Below are 17,255 nucleotides of genomic sequence, written 5' to 3'. Positions count from 1 at the left end.
CCCAATCCTTTCCTAAATGCCATGCTGTCTATTGCAGGGCAGACTGGCCATTCCAATGCTCTGTGATGGCTCTAGATTTAGGACTCCATCCTTTTCTTTAATAAGAGCTAAATCTGTATAATGAGAAATATCCTAAGCTGCTCCTCCCGCAGCTGCCTTATACTGAATCAGACCCTTGTTCAATCAAGCTGGTATTGTCTTACAGTGAATCAGACCGTTGTTCAATCAAGAAGAGTTAGTTTTTATATGCAGACTTTCTCTACCACTTAAGGAAGACTCAAACCTTCCCCTCCCCACAACAAACACCCAGTGAGGTAGGTGAGGCTGAGAGAGTGTGACTAGCCCAAGGTCGCCCAGCTGTCTTCATGTGTAGGAGTGGGGAAATAAATCCAGTTCACCAGATTAGCCTCTGCCACTCGTGTGGAGTGGGGAATCAAACCCGGTTCTCCAGATCAGAGTTCACCACTCCAAACCACTACACCAAGCCGGTACTGTCTATATAAACTGGCAGTGAACATCCAGGGTCTCAGGCCTGGGTCTTTCACATCATGTATTGCCAGATCCTTTAACTGGAGATGCTGGGGATTGAACCTGAGACCTTCTGCATTACAAGCAGATGTTCTGTCACTGAGCTACAGTCCCTCCCAGGCACAGTACCAAGCTTTGTTTTATACTGGAAACAGGACATGAAGAGCCCCAGAAATGTATCTATCCACTAAGCAGCGCAGAGGAGAATCCTGACATGCAAAAGCTTTAAAAAAATTCTGGATAAAAAATTCAGATTGTAACATACATGTCAACTTAACCTGGGTTTCCCACACAATTATCAAAAACCAATGCTGTGTACTTTACATAGGGTTGCCAGGTCCCTCTTTGCCACCTGTGGGAGATTTTTGGGGTGGAGCCTGAGGAGGGAGGGCTTTAGGGAGGGGAGGGACTTCAATGCCATAGAGTTCAATTGCCAAAGCTGCAAAATACTATTTTAGTATTCTGTATTCCAAATTGATTGTTTGTATTCTTTTTTAATCATGTAAAAATTAAAAAAAATTTAAAAATTGCCAAAGCGGCCATTTTTCTTCAGGTGATCTGATCTCTATCGGCTGGAGATCAGTTGTATTAGCAGGAGATCTCCTGCTACTACCTGGCAGTTGCCAACCTTAGCTCTACGACACACTGATCTTTTAATTTCCTGTCCGATTCCTGTCTCATCTGCTCACCTGTCTGCGCAACAGAGGTGGAAGACCAGTCCAGTGTGAAGGCTTCTGTGGCAGTGGTGGAGTCCCATCTAAATGGCAAAAGCCTAAATTTGCTCATCAACAATGCCGGAGTAAACTCTTTAGCCTCGCTGGAAACTGTGCAACCAGAAGAAATGTTGTCCGTGTTCAACACCAATGTAGTAGGACCCATTCTTGTGGTCCAGGTGAGAATTTCCACCTCTGTGCTTTAGAATATTATTTAAATATGTCTGATTTGGCCCACAGTTAATATTTTTATAATGTGTCTGATGATTAGGGTTGCCAGGTCCCTCTTCGCCACCAGCAGGAGGTTTTTGGGGTGGAGGCTGAGGAGGGCAGGGTTTGGGGAGGGACTTCAATGCCATATAGTCTAGTTGACAAGGCGGCCATTTTCTCCTGGTGAACTAATCTCTGTCAGCTGGAGATCAGTTGTAATAGCAGGAGATCTCAAGTTAGTACCTGGAGTTTGGCAACCATAATGATGATAATGTGGTATTGAAATGTTTGTGTTACCCTGGTTTCCTGAACTGTGACCTCTTGGCCGCAATTGGATCTCCCTATTGTCATTCTGGATTTATTTTATCTATTAAGGACAGCTCAGCCTACAGGAAGAGGTTGTGTAGTCTTGGACGCCATCTAGTAATGATCAGAAATATAGGGTTGCCAACCTTCAGGTGGCTGCTGGACTTCTCCCGCTAATACAACTGATCTCCAACTGATAAGAGATCAGTTCCCCTGGAGAAAATGGCCGCTTTGGCAATTGGACTCTATGGCATTGAAGTGGTATAGGTCTAACAAACTAAACTAAAGAACAGAGCACTGAGTCATGCTTCAGTCTGCCACAGCAGTGGCAGGGAAGATATATGGCCTTGCATTACAAATGCATGAACCATTAATATAGGGTTGCCAACCTTCAGGTACTAGCTGGAGATCTCCTGTTATTACAACTGATCTCCAGCTGATAAAGATTAGTTCACCTGGAGAAAATGGCCGCCTTGTCAACTAGAGTATATGGCATTGAAGTCCCTCCCCAAACCCTGCCCTCCTCAGCCTCCACCCCAAAAACCTCCTGCCGGTGGCGAAGAGGGACCTGGCAACCCCACGTTAATAGCCTGGAGGTTTCTGAATGATCAAAACTTGAATCCCTGATGTCTGTGGCCTGCTACTTAATCTTCATTGTAGGAGTTCCTGCCCCTACTGAAGAAGGCAGCGAGAGAGACAGCGACGGAGGGAATGAGCTGCAGGAAGGCGGCCATCATCAATATAACCTCCAAACTGGGCTCCATTGAAAGGGGATTTGAGGTTATGATGGACCCTATGTTGCCGTACCGTGCGAGCAAGGTAAGCCTTTCAGACAACCGGATGTTCCATCGTTGTTTGGAAGCCCAGGACCTACTCAACCATGCAACCCACCAGTCCTCTGTCCCAGTACCTTTTGATCAGTTTGAACCATGGGTGGACTGGTACTAGGGTTGCCAGGTGCCTTTTTGCCACCAAAGGGAGGTTTTTGGGGGGTGGAGCCTGAGGAGGGTGGGGTTTGGGGAGGGGAGGGACTTCAATGCCATAGAGTCCAATTGCCAAAGCAGCCATTTTCTCCAGGGGAACTGATCTCTATAGGCTGGAGATCAGTTGTAATAGCAGGAGATCTCCAGCTAGTACCTGGAGGCTGGCAACCCTAACTGGTACAGAGGTCTTGAATGAGACCGCTTCTTCAAAATCTGGTTTCATTTTGCAGGCTGCATTGAATATGATGACTGTGTGCATGGCGTGGGAACTGAAAGGAGACGGGATCTTGTGCACAATGATCCATCCTGGCTGGGTGAAAACAGACATGGGAACGGAAAAGGTATGCGGGATATGAGGAGGGGCGCTCTATCCCTAGATAACCCCACCTGCCACTAGAGTAGGCTTGCCATTTGCCTACCAATCCCTCCCCCCTCACAATTCCCTGCCGTTGATGATGAGAAGTGGGAGAAAAAATGAAGGTAGGGTTGCCAACCTCCATGTAATAGCTGGAGATCTTCCATTACAACCAATCTCCAGTTGATAGAGATCAGTTCACCTGGAGAAACTGTCCACTTTGACAATTGGACTCTATGGCATTGAAGCCCCTCCCCAAACCCCGCCCTCTCAGGCTCCACCCCAAAAACCTCCCACCGGTGGTGAAGAGGGACCTGACAACCTTAAATGAAGGAGAAAAGAGCACCAGTGGTGACTCTCTAGGAAATTCCCCTGTCTCTATGGTAAAAACATAGAAATTGGAGGGATTTCTATAGTGTCACCCAGAAGTGACACAACACCTTCCAAACCTCAACGTCAAAGTGACATTGCACGTTTTGTGAGGCTGTAGGGATTTCACGAAGATGGTACAAACCCATGGAAGATTTGATGTCACATCCCCTGAAACTCCACCTTCCCCAGACATCACCCCGAAATCTCTTGCGTTTACCAGTGCAGGGCTGGCAACCTACTTTACAACATGGGTATCAGAAATTCTTCTGGATTTGGTGGCCGTTTCCTTCCGGGGACCTTATCTCTGTAGTGTGGACATCAGCTGTAATTCCACAAGAACTCCAGGGCCTACCTGGAGTTTGGCATCCTTACCTGCCACTAAGTTGAGTTTCTAAGGGCTGATTCCCATAAATGTCAGAGGAGGTAGTAAAGTTGGGGTCTCCAACAGATAGCCCATGAGTTCTTTTTTGCATTTTTTACACCAATTTGTTAAAAGTTTTGTAATCCAGCTTGAGTCTCACTAAGAAATGCGGACTATAAATGAGTACGGCTGCCAGGCCCCTGCCAGGTGGGGGATCCCCTGCTCTAGGGTTGCCAGGTCCCTCTTTGCCACCGCCGGGAGGTTTTTTTGGGCAGAGTCTGAAGAGGGTGGGGTTTGGGGAGGGGCTTCAATGCCATAGAGTCCAATTGCCAAAGCGGCCATTTTCTTCAGGCAAACTGATCTCTATCAGCTGGAGATCAGTTGTAATAGCAGCTAGTAGCTGGAGGTTGGTAACCCTTCCCCACTCCCAGCTGAGGTTGATCAGCTGGCCAGTGGGGGGGACTTACCAGCTATGGAGGGAGCCCTAGGCCAGCGTCACAGTGATGTTGACAGCAATGTGACGATGTCAATTCCAGCATGCACCAGAAGTGACATCATCATGTCGCCGGCAAAGGGGGATAGTCTAGTATTTGGGCAAAAGCTCTATGGTGCAAAAGGCGTCTTCCATAGAGTTTTTGTCCAAATACCAGAGCAACCTCTGTCACCAGCAAACGCAGTGATGTAGCTTCCATTGAATGCCGGAAGTGACAACATCTCTGAGATGCCGGCCTAGGCCTCCCCCCACTACTAGTAAGTCTCCCCCCCCCCGCAACCCACTGGTTGCCAGAAGGGACCTGGCAACCCTATAATGAGGCAAATAAGGGCCCGCCACATTTACATTCATTCTGTGGACTAGACCAGTCCTTAAAATTCTTCTTTGGGACAATAGCTCTTCTTTTCTTCTCTCAAAGGCACCTTTGTCGGTGGAGTGCAGTGTGCGGGGCATCCTCCAAGTCCTTACTAATTTATCCTCATCGGAAACAGGAGCTTTTCTGGACTGGGAAGGAAGGCGCCTCCCTTGGTGAGGGGATTCTGGTCAGAGATCCAGGGCTGGCCTCAACTCCTCTGGCTCTCAGTAGCCCCTGCAGACCGAAACCTCCAGAAAACATGATTTTGGTCCTCAAAACCTTAAAAAAATATTAAGATGGGGCTAAAAATTGTATATAGGAAGGAAGGCAGCATGGTATTGCCCACTCTTGTCAGATCTCGGAAGCTAAGCAGGGTCATCCCTGGCTAGTACTCGGATGGGAGACCACCAAGAAAGTCCAGGGTTGCTACACAGAGGAAGGCAACGGCAAACCACCTCTGTTAGTTTCTTGCCTTGAAAACCCCATAAGGGGTCGCCTAATTTGGTTGCGACTTGACTGTACTTTACACATACACACACAAATTGTATAGGTATAGTTTGCTCAGAGTCTTTGCTAAAGTAAATCATAAGTTTTAGTATATGTTTGATTTTTTTCCCTTGCCTGTGAGAACTCCCGTGTGAATTCCCTCCTCCCTCTTTGAGCCTCTGGAAAAACAATTTTTTGATAATCTCTTATTCTTAATACCCATGATATTGTTCTTTGATTTGATGGGTATAGTCTACATGCTTTTATGGATCTATTGATGGATTTGGGCCATTTGTGGTTTTTAAAAGAGGTTTGAGTTTGTGTTTCACCATGCTATTATGCTTGTGGCTCGCAGCCTTTTGGATAGTTGGATCTGTGTATTTTTCACATTTTGGAATTCATGTATTTTTGCAACGTACAGTAATATCACGGATGAAGACCATTTGATTAAACCACATTATATTTTAGCATCCTTTTAATGTTAACATCCTATATATTTCATCAGTGTTCTATCTGAAAACAGTTTATGGCCAGATTGTAATTGTAATGTGCACATCATGTTTTGTAATAAAGTTTAGAGTTTGATTCTTTAGCTTTCAATCCGTACCTGTAAATTCTGTGAAGGATTAATTTATTTGCAAGCTTCCTATCACTGCAAGCAAAGCTGTAGCAATGAAAAGATGAGGACAACAAAGAAAGGCAGAGGAGCTGCAGAAAGCCAGAACGGCCCCCCCCCCAAAAGACTTTGACAGTGTTCGGACGCCTGCGGAAGGCCCTGTCGGTGTCCCAGGGTAGCGCTGCCATGGCAGCAGCCGACAACTGTTGTCCAGGCCTTCCTGCTGGCGTTCGAGCCACTAACACTGGCGCAAGTTGCTCGGACACCGGGATGTGGAGGCCCCGGATGCCGTTGCAACACCTTCCTGGCCTTTTCAGGGCTTTCACCCTTAGAGCTCAGGAAGTCGCTGTTAGGTTTAATTTTTTAAAAACTTATGTTTTTCAGTTGGGTGTGTTTCCATCTAGTACTCACAAGTTACCCTTTTATCTCCCAGGCTTATTGGTTGACGAACCCATTTCATGGAAATCTAAATACCTAAAAGTCACAACTTCCTCTGTTGTTCACTGGTTCTGAGGGCCACACTGCATATTTGGGTTTTTAATTAGTTGGGTTCAGATTCCCCAGACCCAACTCAGATTCCATCCAGACACAGCAGCTGCGGAGAATGGGTTTTTAAAAATAAAGGGTAGTCCAAATGGGCTCGGAATGCAACCATAGGGGGAGGCTGGGCTCCTGCCTTCCCTCCCAAGACATTTTCCTATGTGGAAACAGCATGGGCAGAGGTACTTTTCCATTTTTCCTGCTTATCCCCTTCTTGCATGTGAAATAAGAAAGACAGGCAAGAAGTAACCCCTCTATGTTTATTGATCTTCAGTATAAACAGTAAGATAAAACGAGCTTGGGCTACGATACACCAGGGGAAGAAGGAAGGGAGATCTTCCAGGTAAGTTCATGTTGTGATTGTCCAGCCTTGGAATAAGAATTTGTTTGATTCTGTTTATGGCATTATCTATTTTATAACAACAAAGGGAATGGGCGAGATCCAGCCAAACATAAACACTTGAACAAATGAAGCTTCCCTTAGGGTTGCCAACCACAAGGTGTGTGTGTGTGTGTGTGTGTGTGTGTGTTTGTGGGGCAGTTCTCCAAGAATTAACAACTAATCTCCAGAATATGGAAAGATGTTCCTCTGGAAGAAATGGCAGCTTCAGAGGGTAGACTGCATCGAGTACCATAGAGTCTATGAGAAGCATTAGTCCTAGAGTGACATCACACTCCCTCTGAGCCACTTCCCCTCCCCAAACTCTGCCCTCCCCCAAATCACTAGGAATATCCCAAGCTGGAGCTGGCAATGGTACCCTTATACCATGACAAACCAATGATATCTCTCTCTCGCTATTGTTTACTTATATTGGCAAAATAGAAAAAAGATCTTTCCCGACATCGGGTACCTAAGATCTGTTGTCATTGGATATACCAGGAATTCATGCAAATATGTGCTTTCCTGCCACATCTAGTCTCGGTTCATAGCTGACAAATGAGTATGCATGACCCAAGACTGCAGCATTTGCTATTTCTAAAGGAGTCGTTGTAGAAAAACTTATAACAAAAGTATTAGTCTTTAAGGGGCTATGGGACTTTACTCCTTCTACCAAGTTGAGTAATTAATGGTTTTATTGAGCATATTTACAAGTACAGTTGCAATAAAATTCAAGTGCACAGCATAACTAAAGATAAAAGTTGATAAAGAGCTGAGCCGCCTTAGAGCAATCCATCCCATGACTGTTTACGTGACCAACCTGTCTTTTTGCCAATAAAAACTTGATTTGTTGTCAATCAGACCGGCAGTCCAACTCAGTAGAAACGCAAGGACAAAGTCTAGCTTCTTTGTAGATAGTGCAGTTAAAGAGTCTGGCAATCATTAGTTTTAAAGTACAATAATTTGACGGGGAAAGACGAAGGACCTGATCAAGCGGCTTGCCTCCTGCGGCCAGATTTCCTCCCTATAGGAAGTAAACGAAGGCTCCTCTAAACGTTCAGCAGTTTTTCTTGGCCTCTCCCTTTCTCACCAAGGCAGGGCTGTCCCCTCCCAGTTCACAAAAGTGCCGTTGTCTTTCTCAGACAGGCTGCCGAGGGTTTTCAGGATGGCTCGAATGTTTGTGTCCACTGCTAGGGGGGCCTGCCATTTAAAAAGACAGAGTACATAAAATGACAAATTAGTAAAGTGGACTAACGGGCGAAAGTAAGCTGGTAAAGTCCAGTGGAAAAGTAGCACTAAGAAAGCGGCTTCCCATCTTGTGCTGAAGGGCAGGTGAGTGAATCCTGGTCAGAAATTTAACAGGACAATCCTTAGCTAGGGTTGCCAGCCTCCAGGTAGGGTCTGGAGATACCCAGAATTACAGCTCGTCTCCAGTCACCAGAGATTAGTTCTCCTGGAGAAAAGTGCTGCTTTGGAGGGGGGAACTCCATGGCATTATACTTGGCTGAGGTCCCTCCCCTCTCTCCAAACCCTTCTTTCCCCTGCACCACCCCCAAATCTCCAAGAATTTTCAAATCCAGAGTTGACTGCTGAAATTCCAGTCATAATTCAGCACTAGGGTTGCCAACTGCCAGGTAGCAGCAGATCTCCTGCTAATTCAACTGATCTCCAGCCGATAGAGATCAGATCACCTGGAGAAAAATGGCCACTTTGGCAATTGAACTCTATGGCATTGAAGTCCCTCCCCAAACCCCGCCCTCCTCAGGCTCCGCCCCAAAAATCTCCACCGGTGGCGAAGAGGGACCTGGCAACACTATTCAGCACAGAGTTCGGGAAAAAATGGAAGCATCTTTGACACTGCATTGGATTCTGGCTAATGTGAAGCAGGGCTCAGACTTACCTACAAGCCCAGTTTTCTGGCATGCGCTGGGGTGGGTTGCAAGCTGGCTCAAGGTTCAGGGGCTTGTCCTTTTTTGAATACATCATTTTATTTCTGTATATAGAGCTCATGCTGTTTTTCCTTGCTTGCAAGTTCTTGTTATACAACCTCCAGGTACTAGCTGGAGATCTCCTGCTATTACAACTGATCTCCAGCCGATAGAGATCAGTTCACCTGGAGAAAATGGCCGCTTTGGCAATTGGACTCTATGGCATTGAAGTCCCTCCTCTCCCCAAAGCCCGCCCTCCTCAGGCTCCGCCCCAAAAACCTCCCTCCAATGGCGAAGAGAATCCTGGCAACCCTACTCAGACCTGAGCTTTTGCACTCAGCTCCTCCAGCTAGGTATTTAAGAAGCCGCCCCCCTCGCCAAGCTGAGCCTGATTCCTAATTTGTGAAACTATAGATCATTTTTAGCCTGATTCAAGGATGCCATTGTTAGGTTTTTAGTTAACGAAGATATCTGAAATATTTTTGAAATGCTAAAAATTAATTAACAATCAGAGCCCTATTTGCATGTTTATGTAAAATATTGCAATTGATCTGGGATTGTCTACTTGTGATGATGAAATTCGCTGCTGGAATCACCTACCATTGGACCTCCCATCTCTGTCTGCACCCATCCAGGGTGCATTGCAATGCACAGAATCTCATCTTCTACATAGCCTCGCGACTGGCACCGAGTGAGCATGTTCAGAGCAGCCTATGAGAGAGATGCCAACAGCAGGAAGAAACAAGCATTCAGTTCCAGGCCAAAGGAGGTTTTTGTAGCTCTAGGACAGCGGCTCTCTGTGGCTGGTGGAGAGCCACATTCACACTTACCATCAACCAAAAGAAGCACATTTGCTTCCATCCCTGGCTGGAGGCTTAAACCCCAGCAAGGCTAACAGATTACCCATTCCTCTGGCATTGGCTGTTTCAAGATGGAAACCTCCTGCCAACCATCGTTCTCCCCATCAGGCAAGGGCCTTGCTCAGTTCCCTGAAACATGAACAGTTGTCACATTGTGGAACTGTGGTCAGAAAAACCACATGTGGCATGTCAGAGAACCACATGTGGCTCCTGAGCAACTGCGTGAGTATCACTGATCTAGGAGGCGTTGTTTGATTTGAGGTTTTATATATATTAAGGTTGCTTAATAGGGAGACCCGGTTAAACCCTAAAGTTCTGGGGAACCCTACAGCACTGTTCCATTGTGATGATGTCATTTTCAGGTCACTCTGGAAGTGATGTCATGGCATCAGCAGTATGAAAACGTTAAGTCGCCGTTTCCCTCGATCTCCTGCGGTTGCTGGGAACCCTATTTCTTAAGGATCTAAGCAATGTTCCTTCATGTTCTCCCTAGGCATAGATTAGATTTTATTTGTAGCAGCTCTGAACACAGCTGTTCATCTCAAGAAGTCTGAGCTTGCTTCTAAACTCTTCTCGTCCTTATATAAGAACATAAGACAAGCCATGCTGGATCAGACCAAGGCCCATCAAGTCCATCAGTCTGTTCACACAGTGGCCAACCAGGTGCCTCTAGGAAGCCCCCAAACAAGACGACTGCAGCAGCACCATCCAGCCTGTGTTCCACAGCACCTAAGATAATAGGCATACTCCTCTTATCCTGGAGAGAATAGGTATTCATCATGAATAGTATCTATTTTAACTAGTAGCCATGAATACCCCTACATGAACATGTCCACTCCCCTCTTAAAGCCTTCCAAGTTGGCAGCCATCACTACATCCTTGGGCAGGGTGTTCCAGCATTTAATTATATACTGTGCCATCAAAAAAGAAAATAGGCCTTTACAGTTAGATAGGCTGGGTGGGGGGACCAAAGCTCTATTCTCCAAGGTAGATAACGTTCTGAATCTTGACCATAAGAAAGACAACAAAGAAACTAAAGGGATGCTGCTGTCAACATCAGGAAGCAAAGGACTGGGGTGGAACATGTGTTGGAAAACGTCTGTATTAATTTTTAACCATGATAAATGAGTCAACCCTCTCCTCCTTTGCTGGCAAGTCCCTACCTTACTACAGCGGTAACCAATGACTTGTCCAAGGTCCCATATGTAGAGGTTGGTGATGGAGCCAGCTTCACTAGACATGTTGACAATGGCGGCTTTGCTACAGCTCATCCCTTTCTGGGAGCTTTCCCGAGACGCCTTCCTCAGCAAGGGCAGAAATGCCTGGAGAAGGAGAGGGAAGAATCAAGGACAGCAATGCAACTGTATGAGGAAGGGTCAGACAGCTGTTCCCAAACAGGGTATAGCAAGAGAATATGGGCTTTTAATATTTTGTTTTGTTTCACTTCCTGTTTCAGTTGTTTCTATTCATTCTAAATTGCAAAAACACATAGAAATGCATTAAGGTCCCTCTTCGCCACTGGCAGGAGATTTCTGGGGCGCAGCCTGAGGAGGGCATATGATCTCAACATTATGATCATTTATTGTCACAGACTTCTAGCTGCTCTGAAATTACAACTTTTTTTTTTTAAGTCTCTAGAGTTAGGCATTTGAAATCTTGTTTTGACAGATGTAACAAATGTCCCTAGGATTGCCAGCTCTGGGTTGAGGAATTTCTGGTGATTAGAGGGTTAGAGCCTGGGAAAGGTTGGGGAGGGAGGGACCTCAGCGGGGTATAACGCCATTCCAGTCCACCTTCCAAAACTGCCATTTCCCCCAGGGGAACTGAGCTCTGTAGCTTGGAGATCAGTTGTAATAGCAGGAGATCTCCAGCTACCACCTGGAGCTTGGCAACCCTAGATCCTGTCTCCATCCAAAAATGAAAAGCTGAAATTGCTGGAATTTCTGTTTGTCAGACAGCGGTTTGGCAGAACACTTGTATTTAGGGTTGCCAACCTCCAGCTACACTTTATGTATCCCTATGAGGCAAACCACCTCTGTTAGTCTCTTGCCATGAAAACCCCAAAAAGGGTCACCATAAGTTGGCTGCGATTTGACGGCACTTTACACACACATGTGGAACTAGCTGACAATCCTGGATTAATGAATGGCAGCCATGAGATATGGAAGCTGGAATTTTATAAATGGTGAATGAACATTATGGATAAATATTGATTGCAAGAGGGACTGAGGAAGAACTCGTGTCAAGAGTTCGAAACGACCGTATCCCCTCCTGTCTCCAGCCTTAAGCAGTGTGGACTCCTTTGTGGAACCACCTCACATGATGTTTGAGCTATTTATGTCCGTATAGAGACTTTTTCCACTGAGGAATTGTATATATTCACTTGGATAGTTTGTTGTATAGATTATTTGTTAGTCTGTGTACAGTGTTGGTTACTATAGACTTATGTAGCAACTAATACAAGTCTTTGCACTATAAGTATATATTTCTTCGCTCCTGTGCTAATTTCCAAGCCTTTGTGGTACAGGTACAGTGGTGTCTTCTTTCCAATCAACCTCCAGGTACTAGCTGGAGATCTCCTGCTGTTACAACTGATTTCCAGCCGACAGAGATCAGTTCCCCCAGGAGAAAATGGTCTCTTTGGCAATTGGACTCAGTGGCATTGAAGTCCCTCCCCTTCCCAAGCCCCGCCCTCCTCAGGCTCCGCCCCAAAAACCTCCCGCAGGTGGCAAAGAGAGACCTGGCAACCCTATTTGCGGTCCCATAATCAAGCCACCAAACTCTGTTAAGGGTTGGGAAACAGGAGGTGTTTTCTGTGAAGAAAAGGCCCTCAGGCGTCCTTACCTGGCTCACCATCATGGGCCCTATCGTGTTGCTTCTGTACACCTCGGCCATTTTCTCGGCCATCTCTGATTCCAGGGTCGTTGTCCTTGAAGTCCCAGCGTTGTTGATCAGGAGATTCAGGCCAGCTCCTTGCAGATAGTCCGTGACTCTGGCCACAGCAGCCTGGATGCTGGACAGATCCGTAACCTCTGCAGCAGCAAACAGAAGGCCTGAAAGGTCATTAAAGAGGCAGCACCCCAGCCAGGTGTCCATGACCCTTGTGTAATCACAATTCGTGCCATGCTTATCAAAGGCTGTGAAGCAACACATGCTAGCTTGGGTGTGGACAGGCCCATCAAGTCATAGTTGACATATGGTAACCCTGTAGGGTAGGGGTCCCCACTAGGGTTGCCAGGTTGCCAGGTGGGGCCTGAGGAGGGCGGGGTTTGGGGAGGGGAGAGGCTTCAATGCCATAGAATCCAATTGGCAAAGCAGCCATTTTCTCCAGGGGAACTGATCTCTATCGGCTGGAGATCAGTTGTAATAGCAGGAGATCTCCAGCTAGTACCTGGAGGTTAGCTACAAAAAAGACTCACAACCACTGTTAACCAGAAATGTAAAAACAAAACAGGGTAGGCTCAATTATCATGTAACAAACGCTATATTCAAAGTAGACAAATACAAGCAATTATGAAAGCAATAGTGCAACTCTATACATAGATACAAGGATGTGAGGCTGTGCAACAAGACAGCAATTGCAAACAAAAGCTCAATAGCAGTCTCCAAAAAGGAACGAGAAGCAAGTCAGGAATTGGAATGGATCGAATATCAAGTCCAAAGGTGAAAACCACAATCTTGCCACTGCAACCGAGCAAGGCGACACAACGAAGATGAAGGGGAGGGAACGCTTTCCCGGGTAGTTGAGGCACTTTCACTTACAAGAGCTTCATCAGCCTCCAAAGGGAGTATCTATACTCTGCCAACGAGAGTCATAATTAAACAAGTAAAATTTACTGAACATCTTCAGTTCTGTTTTGCTATTTTTTTTTGAAAGAATTTCATGCTCTCAATCACCTTTCCTTCCCCCTCACAAAAGCACCTTATATGAGGTAGGTGGGGCTGAGAGAGATCTGAGATAACTGTGATTAGCCCAAGGTCACCCAGAAGGCTTCATGTGGAGGTGCAGGGAAACAAACCTGGTTCTCCAGATTAAAGTCTGCCGTTCATGTGGAGGAGTGGGATCAAACCCGGTTCTCCAGATTAGATTCCGCCGCTCTCAACCACTACACCACACAGAAAACTGTCCTGGTGTGGAAACGGCCAGTGTGGCATGCCCCCGACTCTCAGCTCTTGCTGCATCAATTAAAAAGAGAAATCGGTGGGGAGGGGGGCAGGCACGTACCCAGGGGAATGATCTTAACTTCAGGATGTTCAGCAGCCAAATTCTTCAACTCCTGAAAAGAAACCAAAGCCAGAGATTTATGATGACATAATAGCTAGTGTCCTGGTTTGCTTGATGTGGGATATAGAGGAAAGCCCTGATCTGGATGGCTAGGTTAGCCTGATCTCGTCTGATCTTGGAAACAGACAGGGATGTTTACCTAAGGATGTTTATCAAGAAAAGCCATGCCAAATTCAACAGATTTCATTGTCCCGTAACTGTAACCTTCTAACCCTATATTAATCCGATGATATTTCAGCATATTTGTTGTATTCTCCTAATTTCTAACAGCCAGTATGATTATCACTCTTGTCTCTCAACGCCTGTGGGACAAACGGTTGAGTGGAAATCAAACCCCTTCCCTAACCTCCTAAATTCCTAGGGTTGGCAGGTCCCCCTTTGCCACCAGCAGGAGGTTTTTGGGGCAGAGCCTGAGGAGGGCGGGGTTTGGGGAGGGGTGGGACTTCAATACCATAGAGTCCAATTGCCAAAGTGGCCATTTTCTCCAGGGAACTGATTTCTATCGGCTGGAGTTCAGTTGTAATAGCAGGAGATCTCCAGCTAGTACCTGGAGGCTGGCAACCCTAGTTCCCAGGCTCACTGTCATTTAAGTGCCAGGACAAAACGTTTTTTCACCTAGACTGTTAACCAAGGGGTTCCATCTTTTTAAAAGCTGTTTTCATTTATCTGCTTTCATTATTCATTATAGAGTCCACTTGCCAAAGCGACCATTTCCTCCAGGTGAACTGATTTCTATCAGCTGGAGGAGCAGGAGATCTCCAGCTAGTACCTGGAGGTTGGCTACCCTATTAATTGCCCAAAGAAAAGCACATTAACTAATCTGAGTTTAAGGGGGTTCCATGAACTTTCACCAAGATACCAAACCTGCCCCACATGCAGGAAGCTCAAGAAACCTTTATTTGTTTGTTTGTTTGTTTAAAACATTTACATAGCTGCATTTCTTCCTTGCGACACTCAAGGCGGTTTGCAATATTAATAAAAACAACTATTATGCAAAACACATTAATGATCAGATTTCAGATTTGGTTTAATACGGTCCAAGACCAGCCATAAAAACTTTTACATAATAAAAGAATAATAGTTATATACATCAGTAAATACTTGTCAAACATAATCACACACTCATAAGAGAACCATTAAAAACTTAAGTTTAAATAAGCCCTGTGGCGCAGAGTGGTAAGCTGTAGTACTACAGTCAAAAGCTCTGCTCACGACCTGAGTTCAATACTGACGGAAGTCGGTTTCAGGTAGCCGGCTCAAGGTTGACTCAGCCTTCCAGCCTTCCGAGGTCGGTGAAATGAGAACCCAGCTTGCTGGGGGTAAAGGGAAGATGACTGGGGAAGGCATTGACAAACCACCCTGCAAACAAAGTCTGCCTTGGAAACGTCGGGATGTGACGTCACCCCATGGGTCAGGAATGACCCGGTGCTTGCACAGGGGACCTTTACCTTTTTACAATCCATATATAAATATAAAACAACGCTCATCCATTAGGCTCGGCCCATGCTCTCCTAGTCTTCATAACTCGCCATCCAAACCTGGCCATTTTAAAGGTTAGCTCGGTATCCTTATCTGAGAGCATGTTAGAAAGACGAGTCGCCTTCTGAGAGACGGCTTCCTCAGTCCTATCAGTCCTCATAAGAACATAAGAAAAGCCCTGCTGGATCAGACCAAGGTCCATCAAGTCCAGCAGTCTGTTCACACAGTGGCCAACCAGGTGCCTCTAGGAAGCCCACAAGCAAGACGACTGCAGCAGCATTGTCCTGCCTCTGCTCCACAGCACCTAATAGGCATGCTCCTCTGATCCTGGAGAGAATAGGTCTGCATCATGACTAGTATTCATTTTGACTAGTAGCCATGGATAACCCTATCCTCCATTAACATGTCCACCCCCCTCCTGAAGCCTTCCAAATTGGCAGCCATCATCACATCCTGGGGCAGGGAGTTCCACAATTTAACTATGCATTGTATGAAGAAATACTTTATTTTATCTGTTTTGAATCTCTCACCCTCCAGCTTTAGCAGGTGTTCTGGTATTATGAGAGAGGGAGAAAAGGTTCTCCCTGTCCACTCTCTCCATACCATGCATAATTTTATAGACCTCTATCATATCTCCCCTTAACCACCTTTTTTCTAAGCTAAACAGCCCTAAGCATTTTAACTGCTCCTCATATTCCCTGTTGCCACCTTCACACAGTTTGGGGCCCCAAGCGGCCACTCTGGTCACTTGGCTGGTAAACCGGCCCTGGGATCTCCATCCCCTTGGGCATGTTATTCTTGGCATCGAGTGAACTCCCTCGTTCAGGCACCCATTCCAGGATACAGCTGCCTCTGCCCGAAACCTCACCTGGGCACGTGGACCCTCTGGGTCCCGGCAGGTTGCAAAGATCCATTCCGGACGGTTGCTTTTCCCCAACAGCTGCCGGATCAGCTCCAGGCCAATGCCCCGATTGGATCCTGTTACGAGGACGCTTCTGGCGTTCAGCATTGTGCTGGCTGTGCCTGGTTTCTAAAGCCAGCTCCAACCCAGATAGCTATCACCTGTGATTCCTTGTGCCAGGAACGGTATAAGTCGCTTGAGTGGCGTGCCAACTCGGATTCTGCATTTGGCCACATGACAACATTGCTCAACTGACCTATGGATTTTTGCAAACACTGCCTTTTGAGAAGGAGGGGATTATTGCATATCGAAAAGGTAATACACAGGAAGGCGAGAGGCTGCCAGCACACCATTGATTGGTGTAGACTTTTTGGTGATCTTTAGACTGTTAATTTCCATGCCCTATTTCTTTGGCACTCAGCAAAGGCAAGCAGTTAAAATGGCAATGTTGGAGAAGATACTGACTTAATGCCACACACGCCATCTTGGCGGAGGGGAGCAGTCTATGCAAAATCCTCCTCTTGCCCCAGATATGGATAAAGGGTAGGGTTGCCAACCTCCAGGTACTGGCTGGAGAGCTCCTGCTATTACAACTGATCTCCAGCAGATAGAGATCAGTTCACATGGAGAAAATGGCTGCTTTGGAAGGTGGACTCTATGGCACTGAAGTCCCTCCCCTCCCCAAACCCTGCCCTCCTCAGGCTCTGCCCCAAAGCCTCCCCCGGTGGAGGGAGCTTTCTAGGGACTGGGTCACCCAGTCCCTAATTTCTAGGGACCGGGTAACAAGACTGGGTAACAAGATTGGACATATTTCTGTCTGCACAACATGTTTCACAATGCCTTGCAACTGGATCTAGTCCAGCTGAGTTGCTTATGGGATGTCGTCTGAGGATGTGCATAGACTACGTCCACCCTATTGCAAAAGAGTTGCTGTCTAAAAAAACAACAGGAGGTGTATTCTGCTTTACCATCTAACAATTTACACTCCTTCTTCCTCCAGAACCAGCTTTGGCTCAGAAATATGGAACTGGTTCACAGTGGGTTTCATTTAGGGTTGCCAGATCCCTCTTTACCACCATTGGGAGGTTTTTGGGGCAGAGACTGC

The 17,255-nt window shown here is 46.3% G+C and overlaps 3 protein-coding genes across 3 annotated transcripts in view; 2 read left to right on the top strand and 1 right to left on the bottom strand.

The window, feature by feature from the left end:
* LOC130488993 (C-factor-like) overlaps positions 1-4,959 on the top strand; it is a 6,540-nt gene extending 1,581 nt beyond the window's left edge. The window contains exons 3-6 of the mRNA XM_056862696.1: positions 1,233-1,420; positions 2,418-2,576; positions 2,971-3,081; positions 4,740-4,959. Coding sequence (XP_056718674.1) covers positions 1,233-1,420; positions 2,418-2,576; positions 2,971-3,081; positions 4,740-4,853 — 572 coding nt within the window. The 3' untranslated portion in view covers positions 4,854-4,959. The remainder of the gene's footprint in view (positions 1-1,232; positions 1,421-2,417; positions 2,577-2,970; positions 3,082-4,739) is intronic.
* LOC130489000 (RNA-binding Raly-like protein) overlaps positions 1-17,255 on the top strand; it is a 181,250-nt gene that overhangs the window by 52,875 nt on the left and 111,120 nt on the right. The gene's annotated exons all lie outside the window — the stretch shown is intronic.
* LOC130488999 (C-factor-like) lies at positions 7,784-16,258 on the bottom strand. The gene is made up of 6 exons (XM_056862703.1): positions 16,118-16,258; positions 13,711-13,762; positions 12,330-12,517; positions 10,649-10,807; positions 9,226-9,336; positions 7,784-7,897 (listed from the first exon to the last, which is right to left on the bottom strand). The coding sequence occupies exons 1-6, from the start codon at positions 16,256-16,258 to the stop codon at positions 7,784-7,786; spliced, it is 765 nt and encodes a 254-aa protein (XP_056718681.1).

The sequence above is a fragment of the Euleptes europaea genome, chromosome 17 (genome assembly GCF_029931775.1).
Source record: "Euleptes europaea isolate rEulEur1 chromosome 17, rEulEur1.hap1, whole genome shotgun sequence".
Taxonomy (NCBI): Eukaryota; Metazoa; Chordata; class Lepidosauria; order Squamata; family Sphaerodactylidae; genus Euleptes; species Euleptes europaea.
Note: the sequence above shows the minus strand (reverse complement) of the source record. Positions and strands in the feature narration are given on the sequence as shown.